Raw genomic sequence first — 22089 nt, forward strand, 5'->3', positions numbered from 1 at the left:
ACACACACACATCTTCCCACCTACCTTCCGCCGTCACAACCCCCAAAAACGCAAACTGCAAACATGTTCCCCAACATTGCAGATGAGCTCACAGAGAAAAGAAAAAAAGTGTAGCACAGAGGGAGCTCGTACACCCACACACAGAAACAACATCAGAATGAATCCACTCAAGATCAATAATTCACGTTTTTTAAAATGCTTTAATTCTCTATAGAACACTGGGATGCATTTCCCTCTCTGCTTTGTCGGAAAAGTTTTAGAGCAACCAGACGCTTGGGAGGCAGAGTCATCTCAGATCATGAAGGCGTGCTGTGCTGTAAAATGGGACATTTGAGCGAGGGGAGGAGAGGAAGCTCGGTGATGCTCAGCTGGGAATCCCAGTGAATGGTGCGGACGGATGGGAGGCGTGAATGGAATGTACTGTTTAAGGTGAAAAGGGCAGATGCATGTGAAACTAGGAGAATGCTCCAGAAGCACAGACCTGCACCAAGACTAAAACCCTATTATGCCATATTAGAGAAAGTGAAAAAAATTCTGGATCCAACTTTTTCTCAGAATCAGCTCCTAAGTCTGTTGGATTCTTCCTTGGGTAGAGCCCCACCACTGCTGACACACAAACAAACTAGAATGGCCCCCAGTGGAGCACATTCCTCCACCAAGGCCAGACATTCAATTCAATCAAGCTGCACCAAATTGTGCACACTGAACACTATATCTTGCTAAGGGAAAGAAAATCCTGCATCTGCCTCTATGTCCACATCTAACCTAAAATATGTTTTCTTTGTCAGCTTCTTTCATAAAGTTCCCTTGAAATCCGTTCAGGAGTTATTTTTTCATAAACCTGCTATAAACAAACCCACAAACTAGACATTGGATAGGTATGAAAACAGAACCTCCTTGGTGGAGGGAATCAGTTATTTTTTGCTTTTGGTCTGATTTGGGCCAACCCCACAAAAATACCATTATTACCAATTAACAATTGCAAACACCTTATACCCATTCAGAGATCATGGAAAAAAGATCCTCCGAGTAATTTAATAGCTAGTTTGGCAGACTGTTAATGGTGTAAATGTGCCAATTTGTGCCCCACTAAACATCACCATCAACTCTGGAAAAAGGAAAATTGTGTGAAGAGGAGACAGAAGAGAAGCCACTGCAGGCTGGTGTGAAGTACATGTGTTTTCTCATTGTCCTGCTAATTGGGAGGATGATTTCACAGTGCAGCGGCTGAGGTGGGAGTTTTCGACTGAGGTGTAATGGGAGCCACAAACCTCTCACTGTCAATACCAGTCGCTTCACAAAGATACTGCACAAACTGACAAGAAGGGAAATTGCAGGGAGGGTAGAAAAGAAAACTGAGCTGTACTTTCAGAAACCAATCATGGGCGTGCATGAATACAGACCACAGGATGGGTGTGTGTGCTTCTGAACATCTATGCAAGCCGCAGTTTGTGATTTGCTTCAGCCACAACTGAGTTGATTTACCGGAATATAAAAGAACATCCTGGAAGTCCCGGGTAGTGTTCGTCCAAAAACGTTCTGTCACACAGAGGGAGGAATCCGAAGATCACATATTGTAATGGTTGTTACCGTCACCCACACACCTTTAATGTTCTCTTGATATAGAAATCATGCCAGCTCAACACTGTTTTATCCCAAGCGTCATTACCACTATGATGTAGCTACTGCATCATATTCTGCTTTTTGTCTGAGATATTTTTGTGCAAGTAAGACACACGTACACACACACACACCCACCCACACACACACACACACACACACACACACACACACACACACACACACACACACACACACACACACACACACACACACACACACACACACACACACCCACACACACACACACACACACACACACACACACACACACACACACACACACGCCTGCTGGGAAATTCCGGTCTGTACCAACTTTAAGACACTCAGCACTCACAGGGCTATATAGCATGTCAATTAAAAAGTTGGGAGACTTTCTCCCCTTAAGGAAATCCTGGGATTGTTGTTATGGTCCCACCAGTGGGTATCTTTGACACACAGGAAACCCATTCATTTTATTTTATTTTCCGTCCCATAAAACAAATACTACTGACATTTAATATCTCTCCAATTATTCTGTCAGCATGCAAAATTACAACAGCCTGCAAATATAATGTATGTATGTGGTAATGTTATAAGTGACCAGAGGCTGGTCTGGTCCACCCACTCAGGTATTCACTTATTTACAGTAAATAAAAGCATGAGCACAGCAAAACTCATCTGGGTTTCTTCCAGAAATATGTAGCTCCAGGAGCCTGGTGACAAATGAAATACTGGAGCTCCTGAAATAAGCAAGGCAGGAAGTTGGTAACTTTTATGAGTCACAGCAGCCTGGTTCCGACCTCACATGTCGTTCTCTGGATTATCATTTCATTCCATAAAGGCTTCCTTGAGAGGAGAGAAAGCTGTCTGAGCCGGCAAGCTTTCTAACTAACAATCGACGAGCTCAGAAGTTTTATGAGTGGCACAGTGGTTCAGTGGTTAGCGACTGGGTTCAAAACTGGGTTCAGGCCTTTCTGTGTGGATTTTGCATGTTCTCACTGTGGCCATGGTTTCTCTGGGTACGCCAGCTTCCTCCCACAGTCCAAAGACATGCAGCGTAGGTTTATTTGCGACTCGAAATTGCCCGTAGGTGTGAATTTGAGAGTGAATGGTTGTTTGTCTCTATATGTTGGCACTGCGATACACTGGCAACCTGTCCAGGGTGTAGCCTGCATCTTGTTAAATGTCGGCTGGAATTGGCTCCAGCTTCCCCAGCAACCCTCAAAGAAAAAGGAGAAAAAGGTTTAGAGAATGGACGGACAGACGGAGGAACAGAGGGATAAGATTCCTCATTAACCTGTCAATAAGTCAATGTAGTTTGTTCAAGACACATTTGTACCATCAACTCTACTCTGCTATCCATTACTTTTTTGTGGAGCAAACATGAAAAACTCAAAGAGAAAGATGTGCACAGACGTGCCTCATCACTGTGAGTGAATCTATTGATTGTGCAATATCAATGGAATTAATCAAAAATAAATTCCGTGGTTTGAATGAGACCAGGCCTTGACAAACACTCCTCACGTATTAGCTTTGTGGGCTCCGTTAGGTTGAGCCAATTTGTACTTTAACAACCTCTTATCACACGTTCACCGACCCTCAACGTCAAAACTGATTTAATCAGGAAAAGTAATGAAATACACTCGTGTGCAGGAGCTTCAAAGAGAACGGGAGAAGCCCCTGAGACAAAAGCATCTCAAGCAAACGTGTATTTACTGAGCAATGAAGATGGGTAAAAGACTTAAGAAGACAGGGGTAATGAGATATGAGCCGAGCGGTTCAAGGTCGTGCACATAGACAGCTATCTGCAGTCTGTCTTTTTTTATTACTCATAAGAATAGACCGGTTCAAGATGAGTCGGGCCTGCACAACAACTGATCTCTGCACAATGCATACAGAAAACATAAAAAAAAAAGAATGTGTTTTTTTACCCTGAAGACAAAGACAAAAAATAACTGTATGATTATAGCAACTTTAAAAACTTTTACAAAGTGCTTTACAGTAAAAACAAATAATACATTTAATATTTGTGAGTTTTAAGAAGAGATTTAAAGGAAGACACAGAATTTATGTTCCCCACACTTCTGGTCTACTGTGACTTCGATTGCACCTTAGGGACAAAAAGTATAAAATAAATGTGAAATGTAGTTTTAAGTCTGTGGCATCGAACCAAAATGGAGAACACTGGCTGAATTAAATTATAAAATAACTTGTCAGCAAAAAATGTATTCACAGTGTTGGAGAAATCAACACAAGCTCGTGTTTCTTCTCTGGGTGACCTCTGGCATCACCGTTAATTTCATTTTGGGAATCAAATAAAGTTTAGTATTAACTCATTTGATTCTGGGCGAAAAACTTGCCTGTAGATTTTTACCACAGACTTCAGCGACAGCTCCTGGTGAGATGAAATGTATTATTTGAACATGTTGTTAAAAGGTCTATGTTGTCTTGCTATAATAGGTGCAACCAAAACACAATCAATCAAGCGCAGACGGTCACGCCAACACAGACCTGAGGAGACAGCTGAAGACAAATGAAATGAAACGCGTGTGTGTGACAGGACCTGAAGAATTCTGCTGTATGGTTATAAATATTATTTGGTTTGTGACGCTGAAAGAGAAAATGTATATTTCTGTTGCGCTCCTGTCACTCCCCCTCCTGACTATGTCGTGCAGAATCAGCTGACATCCAGTAATTTACGTCAAATTATCATTCCAGGTTTTAAAGGCAGAGTGCCTTTGCTGCCTTTAGAGTGAAGATGAATATATTTATTGGAAATTAAAACGAGTGCAGAGTTTTTGCCACGATCAATGAAGTCTCAGTCAGTGAGTTTTGTGAGCTGTTGTGCGCCTCTTTCCCCTGCACGCCCTTGAAGGGATTTAAAGGCCAGTTCAAATCACTGAACCGTGGAGGAATTATCTGGAAGGGGGAAGAGGTGGCTTGCTCCTCTGTCAGCAGCTCTAACTGATGTTCTCTAAAGCCCTAAACTTTCATACTGGAAAAAATAAATAAATGTGGCTACCAGTTCCATCAGGTTACCATCGGGTGAGGAGAACTTCGCAATTTGTCTTGGATCGAGTCTATGGGGTGAGAAACCGAGGTGAAACAGCTAATCCTCATGTGGCTCAGTGTTAATCAAAGTCTTTATTTTTCCCTTAATAGCTTGAGAATTGTGGTTGCACTGTGCAGATTGTGTGTGTATGAACGGTATGTGTGTGGCCCTCCAGACATTACTGTGAATAAGTGTGTAGTCAACATGTTTGCTCAAGTAACAAGAAAATGAAATTAATCACAAAATATAAAAACACAAACTTCAGTTTATTGTCGTAATATAAAAACTGTCTGCTGACGTATGCTTTGATGTACTGCAAAAATGTGTGGATCAATCCATCAATCAAACACAGCACATCAACAAAATATCTATATTTAAATTATTCATGACAAAAGACACATAAATGGAGAGGTGTGACAATGTTTAAAATATTCTTGCAAAAAGAAAATGTCTAGCTGAGAACTATTGGGAATATTTGAATTCCATTTGCTCTGTTTGATGGTTCCAGCTTCACAGATGTGAAAATGAGTTGCTGCCATTTGGTTCTGTTGTAGTCAAGGAACATTTTTTTTGTTTTTGAGCTGATGGTCCAAGAAGTGACAAAATAATCAAGATCAAATTGATCAATAATGAAAGTACAATATTATTTGCAGCCCGTCAGTAGGTAGAGCCCAAAGTCAGAGCTAAAGCTTGTGAGTATTGGACTTACAATGACAAAGCAATTCACATTGAGCTATAAGGGATTGGCTCTCTCAGCAGAATCCACATCAATGCTTGGAATCATTCATAGTTTATATCATAAAGCAGAGCCTTTAAAATTTTAACTGAGTGACTTTTTGTTTCGCTATACAGCAGCGCTTCTGTCTCTGACTGTTCAACTGAGCAAGTGGCAAAAAATAATCAGCTGTAAAATGTCTCCATTCAAGTCAAATGGAATATGTTGGTATGGTGTAGTAAAGACGGCTGTGGTTGAAATTATGAATACAAGCCCTCTATATGATCCACAGAAATATTATAATATTTCCCAACAAGGAGAAAGAGAATGTTGTTCATGTTTCTTTAGATATTCAATAAACCAACCTTTTCCAGCAATGAAATGTTGGAGCTGCATGTAGAAACTAATCTGTGGCACCCCCAACACAAGCCTCACCTTCATCATCGGTATCTGTGACAGACGATCTTCAAGAAAGTTTCATCTCTCTGGTGTTGACTCAGACTTGACAATAAATTCAGCCTTGATCAACGTCTCTGATATTTACAGCTGCCAGCGAAGACTCGGTTACATACAGAGCTGCGTTTTGTTCATTTCCTTTTACTCCTGCTCTGCGAGCATAAACATTTACAATACCACGCTGCTCCACATGTTTCTTTACCACGTTAACCGTCTGCGGCAACAACAGATTCAACCACTGTGCAAACAAAATCCCTGTCCTTCCAACCGCCAGCCGCTCAGACCGCGATGACAGAGCCATCACACGCTCTGCACAGATCACAGCACATGACCCTGGGCACACCCTCGATCCATTTCTCCCACTGCGCCCACGTGGAGGACAACACAGGACTTTAAAGTCGAGAAGGGAGCTGTAGAATTCCCTTCTGCCACTCACGATACAAAACAGAATACTCCTGCGAATACAGCTTGTATCTACAGCCTCAATCTGTACATGTGGTGCATTTGTGTGTGTGTGTGTGTGTGTGTGTGTGTGTGTGTGTGTGTGTGTGTGTGTGTGTGTGTGTGTGTGTGTGTGTGTGTGTGTGTGTGTGTGTGTGTGTGTGTCTGTGTGTGTCTTTAGTGGGAAGACATTCTGTGGTAATTAATTACCTCTTGGGAAGTATAATGATGATTAAAATCTCTTCCATGGATACTTGCACTGAATGGGTTATATTTGCACTCATCCACTTTACCTGGTGGAACTCCCTCTGGTGCTGGACGGCCCCCACGTCGCCTCCTATGGGCAGCTGCTCCGACAGCTCCTCATCCTTGGCTGTCAGCCATTCTATGATCTCCTGTAGCGAGAGCTGCAGCTTCCCGCTGTTGTCAGAGAACGCCTCTAGCCGCACCCTGCCAACACACACACACACACACACACACACACACACACACACACTCAAATCAGCAAACGGTAACATTCCCCTAAACACAATCTAAATACTGCACATGGCATTTGGTCGCTGTCTCCCACTTGGCAACACGTGAACAACCCAAAACGAGCTATATTTACATTTTACTGCTAATAATGGTGAGTTACCAAGAGTTTCAGCCCCTCTAAGTTTTAATACACCCTCTAAGCAGAGCTACTTCTTCAGGGCACACTACGGTGACTCGTTGTCAGAAAGTGGCGAGACGATCCAGGGAAGCGACTCTTCTCAAGTCAAACTGTCAGGATTTACATTTGCAGGGTTTTTGTGCACCCGGCTATAAGAAGCTCAGCGGTTTACTGGATTTAAATTTAATTTAATCGCTCAATAAAGTGTATGTGCTGGTGATAACTATGTTCAATCAATTAACCATTACATTTATGAATTCCGTTATTATAGCCGACTGTTCACACGTAGCACACACACAACCACGTTTTAGTTCTAAAGCGCATCACTGCTGCTGCTTTAAAAACTCTGCAGCTGCATTGTAGATGACGTAGTGACCCTCATTCTCTTTCTGATTGGCTTTTATAAGTCACCACTCGACTACCGGCAGTGAAGGCAAAGCGTTGTAAACACTTATTGTTAGTGAACCTCATTGTTCATCCAAGAAAATAAAACCCTCATCTTAATTTCCTCTATTGATGTTTCATATTTATGGTATTTGTTAGTCAGCAACCACCTGCAGGGTCATAACCTGCTTCCTGTTTACACCAGTGTGCACACTGTACATACAAGGTCATAAGGTATAAGTGTTTTGGTTTGTTAGTACGAACGGGGACTAACAGTGAGTGGCACCCAGTTCTATTTAATTGTTTGACTATTTTTCCACTGATCAACAGGTGGTGTTAAGATTCAAGGTACTACACCATCAAAGATGGGGAAGAAGAAGACGTCTGCCAAGCACAAACGTGTAGCCAAACAACCGTGGCTTTGAAATGCTTTTAAAAATTAGCTGCCAAGATTTATGTGGAGAGAAGCGCATTTAACATGTTTGTAAGAGCTCCAGGATACACACAGCATTTTGGTCGCAGAGAACGCAAACAGGACTTTTGTTTGTTTACAAGGAAACTCCGCAGGGCACCTTAAGTTTGCAAAACACATCGGTTTGTTCACGTCCTAAAAGAATTTCCTCATTAAAACTGAAAGAAGCTCTTTGAGAATGTGAATAATAAAGCAGGCTGCCACGCTTTCCCAAGTGTTAAAGCTAAGCATCCGAACAGGGAATGAAATAACAGTCTGATCCCACACGTTTCCTCGTCGCCTTTACCTGGACTAACTCTTTACCTTTACCTCCACCTTTACCTGGACTAACTCCACACAGCTCACACACCTGCTCTGCTCTTCATCTCCACATCTATAAATCATCCACCTTTTTCTGCAGGGTTCTCGTTATAAAATCAATCAAACAAGTCATGGAGCTAATGTAAGCTTAATTATCTGGCTAGAGTTGATAAATGTTATCAGCAAAACCTTGTTACTGGAGCAGCAAAAATCAACTGTGACAGACTACAAATGAGAAGCTGCTTTTGTCTACTTCCATCTGAAATCATGGAAACATTGTTTATAAAAAAAAAAAAATCAAGCATTTTGATAAATGGAAATCTGCCGCCGTTATCACGATGAATTGCATATGGGCTGTGCAAGAAAAGAAAAGCTTGACAGCGTCTGAGGAGATTGGGACTTAAATTGTCATCTGTGGTGGGTGTTTTGTTACGTGTGAGTAAATATATGCAGCAGAGTTGAGCGAAATTCAAGCTGAGTCATGCTCCATGATCCCAAAACAACAGAATACAGCATCTATCTACCTGCAATACTGTTACACATATACACATATATACAGTGGAGGATGTACTCACACTTATTATATATTTCAATCAGAAGAAATTTTAATTGAAAAATTAACAAAAAGTATTGCTGTGCACAATAACAGACAAATTTGATGTGATATAAATGAGACTATTTGGTGCTCAGACCCCTCTTGATGTAATTAAGGTTGAAAGGGTGGTGAGGCTGTCACATAGTATAGGATCCCCCCCAGGTCTAGACAATAATGGCTGATTGGATCTAGAAATTGTTGATTGAGTGTACACTGGATATGGAGACCGGAGGTGATTGGCTCGGAGGAGCGGATGACTGAAATGACAGCTGACAGCGAGAGAGAGAGAGAACAGATTTCAAGCAGCAACAACACAATAGGCTGATTGAGATCATGGCAAAAATCGAATTGGATCACTGTAAACACCCAACACAGTGTTTTCAATGAATTATCCAGACTGTTGCAGCCAGTCATATTCTAATGTCTCCCCCCACTGTTTCATAATGAACCAAAAAAAAATCACAATAAGATGATGAGATCTCTATTTAGCTCCATTGACTTATTGTCTGCGGCATTCAATGCAGTTCTCTCACAGGCGAGAACACATCTTTCACTCTGTAGCTTGTGTACGAGTCACTTGGGCTCTTCTGCGCTTCAAAGCGAACTGCATGCAGATGCACCTGCGCTGCACAACCGACTGAATCAATTCTGTGGGAAACACTGAAACAGTCAGCTGATTAGAGGGGGCGTGGAGTGGGAGAGATGAATGGAACAGTCTTCCTGACTGAACTTAATCTGAGCTTCATTTATGAAGTCAGTCACAACAAGCAGACAGACAGTGTATATGTTGTCTGCTTATAGAATGATAAGAGAGACACAGAGTCCCAGGTTGGTTCCAGGTAAACCAGGAACAGCTCAAAGAGCACGTATCAGCTCGCCACCTGCCAGCATCATGAGAGGTGTCTGAGGAAAACCACCGCTCTTATATCACTGGCCCAGCTGGCACTAGTGTGGTGGCTGGTGGGGCTTGTGTGAAAGCGTCCCACTGTTTCAATTACACACCAGGAGCCAGCACTCAAATATCATTATTCCTGCACATCACAATTTGCCAGCACTGTCACATCAGACATGATGAGTGGGAGCAGAAGCAGAAAGAGTGTCGCTGCTCACAACTGTAAACAAGAGGGAATGTTGCAAAAAGAAAAATGTGACTGGATTGATGTTAAGAAACGAGAGTAAAGCCAGAGGAACAGTTTAAGATTTCAGAGTCTCGGTGGAGTCAGCGTAATCACAATGATGTAACTCTGCAAAAATATGGCGTTAACATATAAATGACTAAACTCCTCCAGTATGTGTGGTCCTGTGCCATCAGCAGGCTGCCGTCGGCAATGTCATGTCAGTGACTGTAAAAGAAATGTAAGGCAATTTTCTGCAAACTGAATTTGGCACAGACGAGTTCTGACACATGAGGGATTAGGTATCACTTCAGGGAGGCCTGATACAGGAGGGCATGTGCTAAAAGCTCTGGGACTTTAAGGGTGAAAAGACGGAAAAGGTGAAATCAACCTTGTAAGTGCACATTTCAGAATTGATAAGCCTCTTTGTTCGACCCTGCATGAGGCAGGCCACGCTGGCCCCTCGCCTCTTGTCGCCCTCTTCGGCTCGGCTCACCGTGATAATTGAATAAGAGAGCCACTGTTTTTTTTCCTGTGGCTCCAACAGCATAGGCTCTAAATCTGTAATCGTTTTTGAATACACACTCGTATACACAACAACACACACACACACACAAAAAGCGTGAATGGAGTAACGAATCCGACTGAAATGGAGCGAGCCCGGGCCTCAGATATGTCCAAGTGAGGTCATCCATTCAAGGACGACCCTGGAAATATTGCGGAGAGGCTTCAAAACACAGCAGAAATTCACACACTCATGCAGAGACATTCACAAACAAACACACGCACACACAACGTACAGCACACTGACCCATCTCTGCTGCTGTCATTACACACACTGAGGGTGAGACAAATGGAGCGCTGCCTGTGCTGTAATGGAACAGCCGTCACATGGCGGGCGCTGCCAAGAAAAACTCCTGCCTTGCTAAGCTGGGTCAGGCTAAAGGTCTGCCAGTATGGCTGACTCGAGCTATTTCATCTCCAGTGGAAACACTGTGGTATTAATTGAGGTGCTATTTCTGGACCATTTTCTGCAGCATTCATTAGGCGATACCAGGGATTTTGGGTAAGTCCATAAATGCAAAAAAAGACTTACAACTTAAGGTCACAGCGTGTAAAGTTGGTTTTATATAGCAGGTCTGGGTACTATATAAATACTGTGGAAGTACCAAAGCACTCAGTCCTTAAATAGATGCAGACAGCCTTCACTCAAAAACTGTACTTTAAGACAAGCCGTCAAGATTTCCCTTACTTTCCCTGTCAGTCACGGCCCCAGCACTGCCCACCAACCTTACAGAATTTGTGTTTACCTGAAGTATGCTTCATTTTATTTCAATCTTTATTAAGGCCCCTTTTAAAGTCTTGTTCGACGACTCAAACCACCAGATCATCCTTTAATCTCTTTAACGTTATTCCTCTACTGATGGTTGACTTAAAATTCAGATTGTAGCCCTTTTTTTAAGTTACACTTGAAATGAACACCAGCTATTATTATGGCTGTAAGTGTGGTCTGCAACTTTGCTTGCTCACATCTACCGCCTGGAGTTGGAGCTCCACAAAAATTATAAGCTGCTTGATGGTTGAGAAAATAATGTTTCTGCCACAATTTCCCATGCACTCGTTGTAATGCCATTACTGGTCTCGTGTCTGCAGTCCCAATCAAACCCACTCAAAACTCCACTAGGTCTGGTGGCAGCCACTCTTCACCAGCTGATCTTATGGATTTAAAAAAATTATTACAAAATCAAACCAATGACCTGAGGGATGCAAAAATGCTTAATTAAGTTAAGGAGAAATTCCCCTTAATGCATTAATGTGACAAACTATCAACATACAAATAAGGACTATTGCGGTAAGACATTTGAGTTAGTCCTCACTTCACTGTGAGGTTGTGGGTTAGAATTTGGTTTATGTTTTCTTTAGACTAAAGACCAAATGCATGTAAGGTTGATGCCTATTAGTGAAGTCTGTATTTCCTCAAATCAATCCCACACAAAGACCAAAAGCACGTCAGTCCATCCCTCAATAATGTCTGTCCTCCATGGCCTGTCTAAGGTCCTCAGCCCATTTGGTCCGGCTGTGGATGTAAATCTTTAAAAAGTGGGTCATCTTGTTTTTTTTACAAAAACTACTCAAGCGTAGACAAAGTGGAGTATTTGTTGGGGGGTATTTGCAGCTGCAGAAATACGGAGGGATCAACGTGTTGTTGGTTTTGGTCTTATCATGGGATTTGTTGGCAATAAAAAATACAGACGATCACCAGATTCATTCTTTGAGATTGGGGTTAGAGGCTAGGGAAAGAAATATGTCAATAACACTCCTTACGAGACGAGAAATACAAACATGTGTGTTGTGTGTGTTGGGGAGTGACTCACCTTCACTTTATTAAGAGGCAGGTTTATTTTTACAAGGGCCCTTTAGTGTCATAAAGCGTTGACACCAAGGCATGGACTGTGCGTACTCACCACAAACAGACTGTGTATGTTGTGTTTGTCTTAAAGGGGACATAGCATGCCCATTTTACCACAAGTTGATATGGTTCCTTGGGGTCTTAATGAAATGTCTGTAACATACTTTGGTCAAAATACCACAAGGATCATTTAAAACAGCACCCTTTTTACCCTGTATAAAACAGCCCTCCACAGAGCGACCTGTTTTGACTGCCTGTTCCTTTAAATGCTAATGAGCCAGCTCCCCCTCCCCTCTCCCCCATGATTTTAAACGATATAAATTACATATTTTATATGATATAAATTATCAAATATGCATCCCATACTTTGTATTCCCCTTGTTGTCCTGGAGTTTTAATTTTCCCAATCACATAATTAAATGTCCCCTCTGCCCCCCACTATACAAGCACACAAGCAGACAGACAGAGAGAGAAAGAGAGGTGGGGGCTATGAAGACCATCATTTACCCCGAACCCCGACATTCAACGGGTACAACAACAAGCGAAGAAAGCAGAATCGCGGGCTGACCTTATATATACAGTCTATGGGGCTGACCAGCGGAGAAATGCTCGTCCCGTGTGAACAGCCCGGCTGCGTGCTTGGGAACGGCGCTGCGCTGCCTCGCAGCCTCCGGTGTAAACCCCGAAGTAACGAGTGTGGGGGGACGGGACGGGACGGGGGCCAAGACCATGTAGGAGACTTCCAGTGTATTGTTACGACACAATACCCAGGAAGCGCAATCGAGTCGCTCAAGCATGACGTTTCTGACTTAGAGGAACTATAACAAAACGCGCGAGTGTTTTTTCCCCAGAGTTTTTGGGTTGGTAGACATGCCAGATACCCACATTAACCTGTAGAAGCACTAACAAAGTGGAATTTGCATGCTATGTCCCCTTTAAATGTGCTGTGTGTGTGATGCCACGTGTGTATCTGTGTGTGCATCCCAGGCTGCTCGATAACACCCTATCCTGAAGGCATGATGATAACCCCGGCGATAATCAATATAAATGGGTTTATGGGATCCTGAGTGGCTTGAGTGCACGGCAGACTTTGTTTCCGGCTCGTCCTCAACACGGGACGCACTCAACATATGGAGTCATCAATTCGCCATCACAGACAGCAATTTCAAGATGGAGAGACAACCAATCTCGCCGGGGAACACGTAACGAGACACTCTGAACAGACACCAGCTGTCAAAATAAGAGGTATTGTGGTAAAGATCGTGGCCCTTTTTCACTTCCTGGATTGGTTTCAAGCAAAGAATTCAGAGGAGATAAAATATGCAGCCCGACATTTCAGACACTAACCTTTGTTATGAATGTGAATACACAAGAGTCACGCTGCAAGAGCTGAGGCAACAATCAACATCCACGTGTCCTTGACGACGACACTAAACTGCTATCGGCTCATCGCTGTTGGCAGCCGTGGATAAGAATTCTAATCGCAATGTTTTGGGTGTAAATACAAAACTGTGCGCCTGTTGAGCAAACCTTGAGTTTTCCATTCAGCATAACTCAATGGGAACTCTGTTGCATGCTAATTAGCCCTGTATCCCCACATTTCTTGACAGTTAAACATGCAAAATAAATAACATTGTCAAATAGAAATCCAACTCCCCAATCAGTCGGAGAGATTACAGAGAGAAGCTTAGAGCTCGGTTCAATGATTAATTAATGCATAGGAGATAGGAGCAGTGTTTCTGCCGCTTTAGGACGGAGGAGCGAGCGCGTTGCCTCGGGGCCCAGAGAAGCTTTGAGCACAGCCCCATCTCCTTCCACCCCACTATTCTCTCTAGATCTTTTTCTCTTTCAATTGTGGAGACGTTGCAGGAGCTGGAAAGAATGTGCCAGGGTGTGTGTGATGGGCCACAATGGCACAGCAGCACTGCATTTGGTTAAAACGGTACCTGTACAAAAGGTCCATATATTCTTTTTCTTTTTCTTCTAACAAAATCTCCCAGGATTGCAACTGTGGAAGCAGGAAATCAAAGTAGAATGAGATGTGACATATTTACGGTGTCATGTTGTCTCTCTCTCTCCCTCTCACTCTTAGTTTGTTAAGATTAGATTCAGACTTGGGAATTTGGGCAATATTCAGAAAAAGGAAGAAGTAGAACCTGCCTTGTCTGTGTTGATTTGCATTAAATTGATTTCTGTTGTATAATGGTTGCATTGCATTGTCACCGGAGCAAGGATGTGCACAGAAACTCTGAAACATAGATCTTGTGAACACATAAAACTGTATGAGGATTAATGTACCTTCTGCCCGTGGACCTAATCACATGTACGTATGTATGGTGTAAAGCAAAGCTAATCTCTGGTTATGTTACAATAAAATAATGTAGTCATATGGATTACTATGGAAGTAGCAATGGCTTATGTTGACGTACGAAGCTAGAAATTGATTATTGTTCTTAATTCTCATTACATTCTTCCTGGTAAATCAATTTCTTCTTTCCCCCTTGGTTAATATGCTGTAATAAATGGTAGCCAATAGTGTGACCAGGCTCAAGGTTCAACACAGCTGGCAATACGTTAAGATCACAAACACATAATCAATATATTAAATACCAAATATCCAGAGAAGTCACAGAATAATTATTTGGTATACTGCTACAATTTGTGTGGTGGTGAACAGAAACTCAACTAATGTCGGCGCAAAACAACCTTTCTCCTTAACTACAGGGAAAAGAAAAACATGGGGAAAGTTAACTTCAGCTCCTGATCCCCTCAGAATTCTTGAATCTCTGATTTCTGAGACTTTCTGTGACCTCCACCAAGGAATGCGGTGCCAGAGACAATTCTCTTAGAAGCAGGATACACTCATCTGAACAAAGATATCAAAGTCATCTATGACGTGTTTTGCTGTATCCTGGAAAAGAAAGGATCTAGATTCTGGGTAGCTCGGCTCGGGAGGACAGTTACAAGAACCCACTGCTTCTTCTGTTTTCGCAAACTCCCCGACACCCTTGGGAGTGCGGAACCTAATCATGTCATTTAACAGAAAAATATTTGGAACAATGCCGCAAGCAGTTCCTGAGCCGAGTCTGAAAGCCTCCACCAGGATCTATGGATTAGTGTGAGATGAGGCACAAACAAGGGTCAGAGGGTCTTTCTACCAAGGATTCCTCGCCATGACAAAAATGATGAGCTTCCCTTCACCTTTGTCAGGCAGCAGCTCCCTGTCTGGCTCGGTTTGTCACTTACAAGCAGCAAAGGTCACGGACAAGAAAATGAGCGAGACGGCATTGTACCCTCCGCAAACAGTGCTCGCTCATGGTCAGCTTCATTCAGCCTTGTAGAGAACCATCAATGTCAAGGGCTTTTCCTTTTTTTTCAAACAGATGAGAAAGGAATAACAGACGATGCTGTGTATAAGAAGTGACTGTGTAGCAGCATGTTAGTAACCAATGTCAAATAAACAGTTTCTCCTTTTCTCTGTAAAGCAAATATTGACATGTATATTTCTATGTGTCACCGCATGTGGCTGCATGTTCTCAGTTTATAAGAAGTTAATAATGACTGTGACTTTAATATTCAAATATGGAATGTAATTATTTTGTGTGGGTTTTTTGTGCCATGTATCTTTTGACTCAGCTAATTACATTTTGTTTAAAAGACAACATAGGACAAATCACGCACTTACAAACATTGTTTGTAGCATTTCATTCACTGTGCACTCGATCATTGGACGACAAACAACAAAAGCAAAGAAGAGAGAAACCGAGTACTATTCTTTCACCCTGCAAAAAAGTAATAACATCTTCAATATATTTGAATATTTAGATATTTTTACGATTCGGAAATGTTATTAATGGGATTATGCTGTAAATGTTCATTCTCAGTTACATAGAGTGAATTTTTTGTCCTTTTCTTTGGTTTTCTTGTTTGTGGATCAGTTTGAAATAATGTGAGATGAACAACTACACAGTAAAAAAGTCAAATGCAGAGAAAAGTCAGCTGATTAGACGAAACCTGTTGCCTTGAACTGTTAAATAAGATAAGTGAATGATTGCCTGAATTATTCAACACTCCTTTACCCTCTTTACCTTGGGGCTGAATCCGAACTAAATATCCTCTGCTTACCTTAACCTTTACTTATTGTGTGATGACACACACCACATGCTCTGAGCACAGTTTCTGTACAGCATATATACTGCACTCATCCCTGTGTAATGAAAAGTCAACATCAGACCCCAGAGACCTGATCGCTGTCAATTGGAGCCGCTGCCATCTGTCACCTGGACAGAGAACGCTGTGTGGACTAAATTAATGTAGCCCGGATGCAAATGGTCCCAGGTGAAAGCAGTAAATAAGTTACAAATCCAACTTCAATATCAGTAAACTACAGAGTTTAATGCCTGTAAACTGCAAATGGAGTATTCATGTTTGTCACCCTCCCCGTCTGTCGGTGTCCCTTTTAGATTTTCTGTCGCATGTGATGCTTTTAGCGACTTGGGGGAGGTGGGGGAGGTTTTGATGCCTCGCCTAAAGCGTTTCTCCCAACAGCCATTTAACTGAAGTTTGAGTGAAACATATGTAATGAGTGACAAGAGGAGGCCAGCCACTGGGGCTGTTTCCCACAGCTGGAAATACGGTGCACGTTTTATGATTTATAGCAGCTCGCGCCCATGGGGAATACACTCGGGTGACAAATTCTTTACAACTTCAGAAGGGAAAAGTTTGCATGCTTGTGGTTCCAAATGAGGTGAGGAAATAAGATTTATCAGAATATATAAATTAGGAAATCAGAAGCAAACACCAGTACCCCAAATTGTGTGGTGTAAAAATCAGGGAACTGTTAACAGGGAGCTTGTTTTTAATCTGGCTGGTCTGAAAATATCTCCTACCACTAAACTTCACAGGCTCCAGACTAATTATCTTACATTGGCTAATCCAGCTTTCCTTTGATTGTTAGTTCATTCAGAGATATTTAAAAGTCACTGGAAAAACTTTGAAGCTCCAAATCCCATTAAAAAAAACTAATTTACCAGTTTTCAGTTAGACTGGAACACAGTCTTCTCCTCTGCCAGTCTATTATACTGTCATTTGAAAAACAACTCTCGACTTGAGTAGCTTTAAAACAACATTATGCAACAAATTTACCTTAAAATGACAGTTTCAAAAATAACTTTGATGGTAAACGACTTGTAATAAGGAAAATGACGCCACTTAAATGTCCAATATGATTCCCCAACAACTGTCTTGCCCTATGGAACTTGGGTTGAGCGGCTACAATCTCTGGTGAAGAAGTGTGTAACCATGGTCAAACTGTTGTTTATGTTATTTCCGTTCATCTGTATCTGCATTTGTTCTGGAAAATTAAATTAAGATCAAGTGACAACGAGAAAAAGCTGATATTTCATTAATAACTTGCAGGTCGACCAAGGAAACCGCACTAATGTGCAAAGTGTGACGTGTCTACGTTATTCAAGCCCTCATTGTTCTCACGGCTCCAACAGCACAATGTTTTCAGTCCTTTGGGGACGTGACCTGTCAAGCAGACACTGTAGCGTCCAAAAGGTCCAACGCTGTCTCTAATTTGTGCGAGACCACCTCTGATTTGTTCTGCACTAGATGATGGGTAAGACGGAACAGTTCAGTGCTCTCCTCACAGCTTCACTCTTGTTTAATTTCAAGCTCTACATACACTCACCCGCACACACAAAGCGGTAATTCAAATTATTCATGGGGCTCCTAAATCCTGAGTGGTTTGTTTTATCATTAAAGTGTGTCAGAGTTTGTTTTCGTCAGCCCTGCCAACAGATACGGTGTCTGTCCCAAATGTCTTGAAGCTGTGATTCCTTCTACGGTAATTCTTCATTCCCTGGTTTACCAGCCTTTACCCAGCGTGATACACATGACGTCAGAGGCGGTCCCTCAGGGAAAAGACAATGGGGCCTTTGTGTGAGGGCTGTATGCATTATTACAAGTCTGAAGTAAATGATTAAGACATCAAAAATGTCACCCGCTTACTAATGTTATGTCAGGTTAAATCAAACACCGGAACTGTAGGTCGTATTTGATATTTGACCCAGCAGGTAAAAATCACATCCATCAAATCCAAATCACGTCAAGACTCAAATCAAACACATCCATCCAGAAAAGCCTGTTCGCTCACAGGGAATGATTGATGGTTGAGTCTCACCCACCTGCCATCGCATCACCAACCCCTGTAGCAACAGCAGGTCCCCATCCCTGACCTTGAACAATCGAATTATCATTAACGTGTAATTGGAGCTGGGTTAGTTCTGCAGGCGATGTACGTAACGTGCGTGAGGGTTCCGTGGGGAAAGTGGGGCACAGAATCACCAAGGGGCATCGCACTGAACATGGGAAACAGGATATAGAAAAGAGAAGAGATACAGCAGGACAAGAAAAGAAGAGCAAGGGCAGAGAAGAGGAGAAGAGGAGAAGAGGAGAAGAGGAGAAGAGGAGGAAGAGCGAAAAAGGCAAAGACTGAATGGGAGAGTAAATGGGAACGGAGGAGACCTTGAATGAGAACTCGTGCAGAAGCTTTGTGAATTGAAACAGGAACACTGCGGTAATGACAGAAGTGAGCCGAGTCAAAAACAGACTGCCCCTGCCCTCAGACAGATGCTGCACGTGGGTGGTTTGGCTCGCCGCAGTTATCCGAGCCATGTGGCAAATAAATTCATAGCATGCCACGAGACACCCACACCGGGCCCCTGCGGAGCAAAACAGCAGGAACCTCCCTATGTGGAACAGCCCACACCTCAACAATGACTGCATTATTCCTGGTGTGAATGATACTGTGATTAGATTTCTTATATGAAAGCTCTGTTGAAAGGACGAAAGTTCATAACCGCAACCGCAAGTAAAATGCTATGTTTTGATTCCACACAGGAGGAGATTTGTGACGATTCAGCCACACGCAGTTTAGTTTCTGACATTCACAGCATATGTCAGAGCAAGAATAGGAAGCATTGAAGCTGGTGTCATTGCGGACGCTAATCACATCTATAATACTAACATAAAACAAGACAGGCAGGGTGACCGAACGACTTTGTGCAGCGCCCTGACCACGTCGGGAATCAAAAGCATAAAACTATGAATGTACCTTTGTCTCGTTCAATTTCCTATTCTGAAACAAAAAATTGTCATGCATAAAAACTAGGGCTTTTTTTAAATGATCAATCTGTGGAATAACATTTCAAAGATGGAAATTGTGCCTTTTTCCATCTAAATGTCTCATCAAAATGTAAATGTGTTGTTTTCCTATCACAGATTTGCATATAAACATATGAGAAAATTCATGATTCAGTGACTATTTCTACAAAATGCTTCATTTAGGTGATTTTAAATCATCTTTCCATTACCCTACTTGCTTTTTGTGGTTGTAATTAGAACTTTGGTCACTATTTCTAATTCCCGATTAAAAATATTACCATGGGATGTGTAATCATCCTGCAGCCAATTCATGTTGAAGTTGGAAATACTTAAGAGTGTGCGAAATTACATGTATATAGATTGTTAGGACATGATAACTGTACATATCATTCTGTGCCGAGTGAATTTCCATTGTTCTAATAATAACCCTTAACAGGGGGGGGAGTAACAAATGGAAAAACTTAATTTCCAGACTAGTAAATTCATGGTGTACCACTGAGCACATGAAAAGCGACAAAAATAGTTGTGTTAAGTGGGCGTGAATCTCAGTTTGTCTGATTCTGGAAGTTACACACAGCTTAACAGATTAAAAGCACTTTTCCTTTCATTCTTCCTTTCAATTGTCTGACAAAAGGAAGAATGGAATGCGACAGCCGAGCTTCACGTGTTTTCTTTTCTTTTCCACGAGCTAAAAGAGACGCTTCACTCTCACAAGTCGAGGGTGGAAGACATCGTTTCATTTTCTCACTTTTCAGTCGAGCTGACGGTATTTTCAGTTCAGGTAAATGGACACAAGTGAAGGAGAGAGGAAGGACTGCCAGATCATTACACGACTGTCCTTTGAATCAATTACACTGCTGCTAGAAGAATAAACCATCCTCTTCTATATGATAATCTCCACAGAGCGAGATTCACTGAAACCTCCCACACACTCGCACTGTATTTTAGTTGCAGATGGCTGAACGGCCTCAGCAATATGCTCCTGGTAATAACTGTCACTTTAATATATAAATTCATAATCATTCACTGGTGATTACCATGACACAGCACAGTGCTCTGCCGTGGTCCACTTGTTTGGGGTCGTTAGCTCAATCTTGCGAAAGACATTAAACCACAAGTTGATGTAAGACGAGAACAGCGTGTCTACATTTCCTGCCAGTTGCATCAAGGTGCTGTTTCCGTGTCAATACCACACAAACAGCCAGTGGGTGTGTGTGTGTGTGTGTGTGTGTGTGTGTGTGTGTGTGTGTGTGTGTGTGTGTGTGTGTGTGTGTGTGTGTGTGAGCGGCTTACAGTGTTATGATTTCGTCTGCTTCAAGAAAAGTGATCAAACCTCTAACCTAATGTTATCAAGGGCAAGAGCAATTAGCTGAGCGACACTGTGTCACACTGATAAATCCTCTGGGCCGCTGCCATCTGTAAATGTTAGGCAGAAAGCATTTTGCTGTGCTGTTTACTCCTTATCTTAATTTGTTTTTCGGGAACGAGGGCACACAGGTGCTTTCACATCTTCCCGTTTTTTTTTTCTTTTCTGGCTCTAGGGAGGGCAGTGTCGCTCAGTCCACCATTTTGGGCCCAAACTGAAATATCTCAGTTACTAATAGATTTCTCTGGAATTTTGTACAGACGTCTTTGTTCCCCAGAGGATAAGCCGCACTGAGTTTGGCTATCCTCCTGACTTTTCCTTTATGCCTGCTGCACACGAGAGGATTTTCAAATCTTACCTGAAACTGTTAAATATGTGGGAGACCGCAGACATAACAACAGATGTAACATGAGCATGCACACTAGAGGATCCAGTCGAGACGCCAGACCGCACATTTAGAGTTTGAACAAAGATTATTTATGAGAGGCGATTTTTGAGACTTGGGAAATCACAAAAACTGCCGGTGTCGTCCGCTGGTTGACAGAACACATTAAGCAAACAGTCGAACTGTTGCCAATTAAACAAGTTTGTCCTCTTCTACCGTCCACCTGGCACAGGGAAACAAAAGTCTTATTTACGCTGAAGGCAGCCATGTTTCCGTTCTAAACACACGTACACAACATCTGCTGGTGCTTTACTTTTTTTCGAAATCAGAGGAGCTCTTATTCAGTCTGTGACATTGAAATAGTGTTTGTCAACCCCTCATACTACAGGATCCTTTGGCCAGATAATCTGTTCAGATCAGACCTTAAATCGTGCCAATAATCCTCTAGTGGGCAGCAGCCATTAGTGCCAACATGAGGTTGTGATGCTTTAGCAAAATTTCACAACTGCTGTTAAATATTATAAAATCGGTTTCAGACTCAATGAACTGTAGTGATTCTGGTTATCATCTGATTTTTCATCTTTCATCATGACATTCCTTTCAGCCGCAGTGGTACTTTCTTTTCATGGCCAATTAGCAAATGCTAGCATGCTATAAGACACAGCAACGTGTTGGTGTTGTCACTATGAGCATGTCAACAACATTTGCATTGATCTCAGTCTACATCCATAGTACTACGGGTTTTATTTTAAATCTAAAATGATATCTGTCCACATGAGCACTTTGGCTCCGTATCAGTTTTGATTCCTGTCCATACTATCACGCCTGTAATGGTGTGCATGTCCCAGTATAACCAGATTCCTTGAATAATAGCTCATCTCCTACACATGTAAGCAGTTGTAAAAAGCAGAATGTACAACAGCACAACAGCTGTTAGCAAAGACAACAAGGTCAACGACATTTGTAATTGA

At 42.2% G+C, this 22089-nt stretch overlaps 1 protein-coding gene across 1 annotated transcript in view; it reads right to left on the reverse strand.

Moving 5' to 3' along the window:
* Window positions 1-22089, reverse strand: part of drp2 (dystrophin related protein 2) — a 76712-nt gene that overhangs the window by 48047 nt on the left and 6576 nt on the right. Inside the window, exon 3 of the mRNA XM_035161393.2 lies at window positions 6560-6716. Within this exon, the coding sequence (XP_035017284.2) occupies window positions 6560-6716 (157 nt within the window). The remainder of the gene's footprint in view (window positions 1-6559; window positions 6717-22089) is intronic.

Source organism: Hippoglossus stenolepis, chromosome 7 (genome assembly GCF_022539355.2).
Source record: "Hippoglossus stenolepis isolate QCI-W04-F060 chromosome 7, HSTE1.2, whole genome shotgun sequence".
In the NCBI taxonomy this organism is placed as follows: Eukaryota; Metazoa; Chordata; class Actinopteri; order Pleuronectiformes; family Pleuronectidae; genus Hippoglossus; species Hippoglossus stenolepis.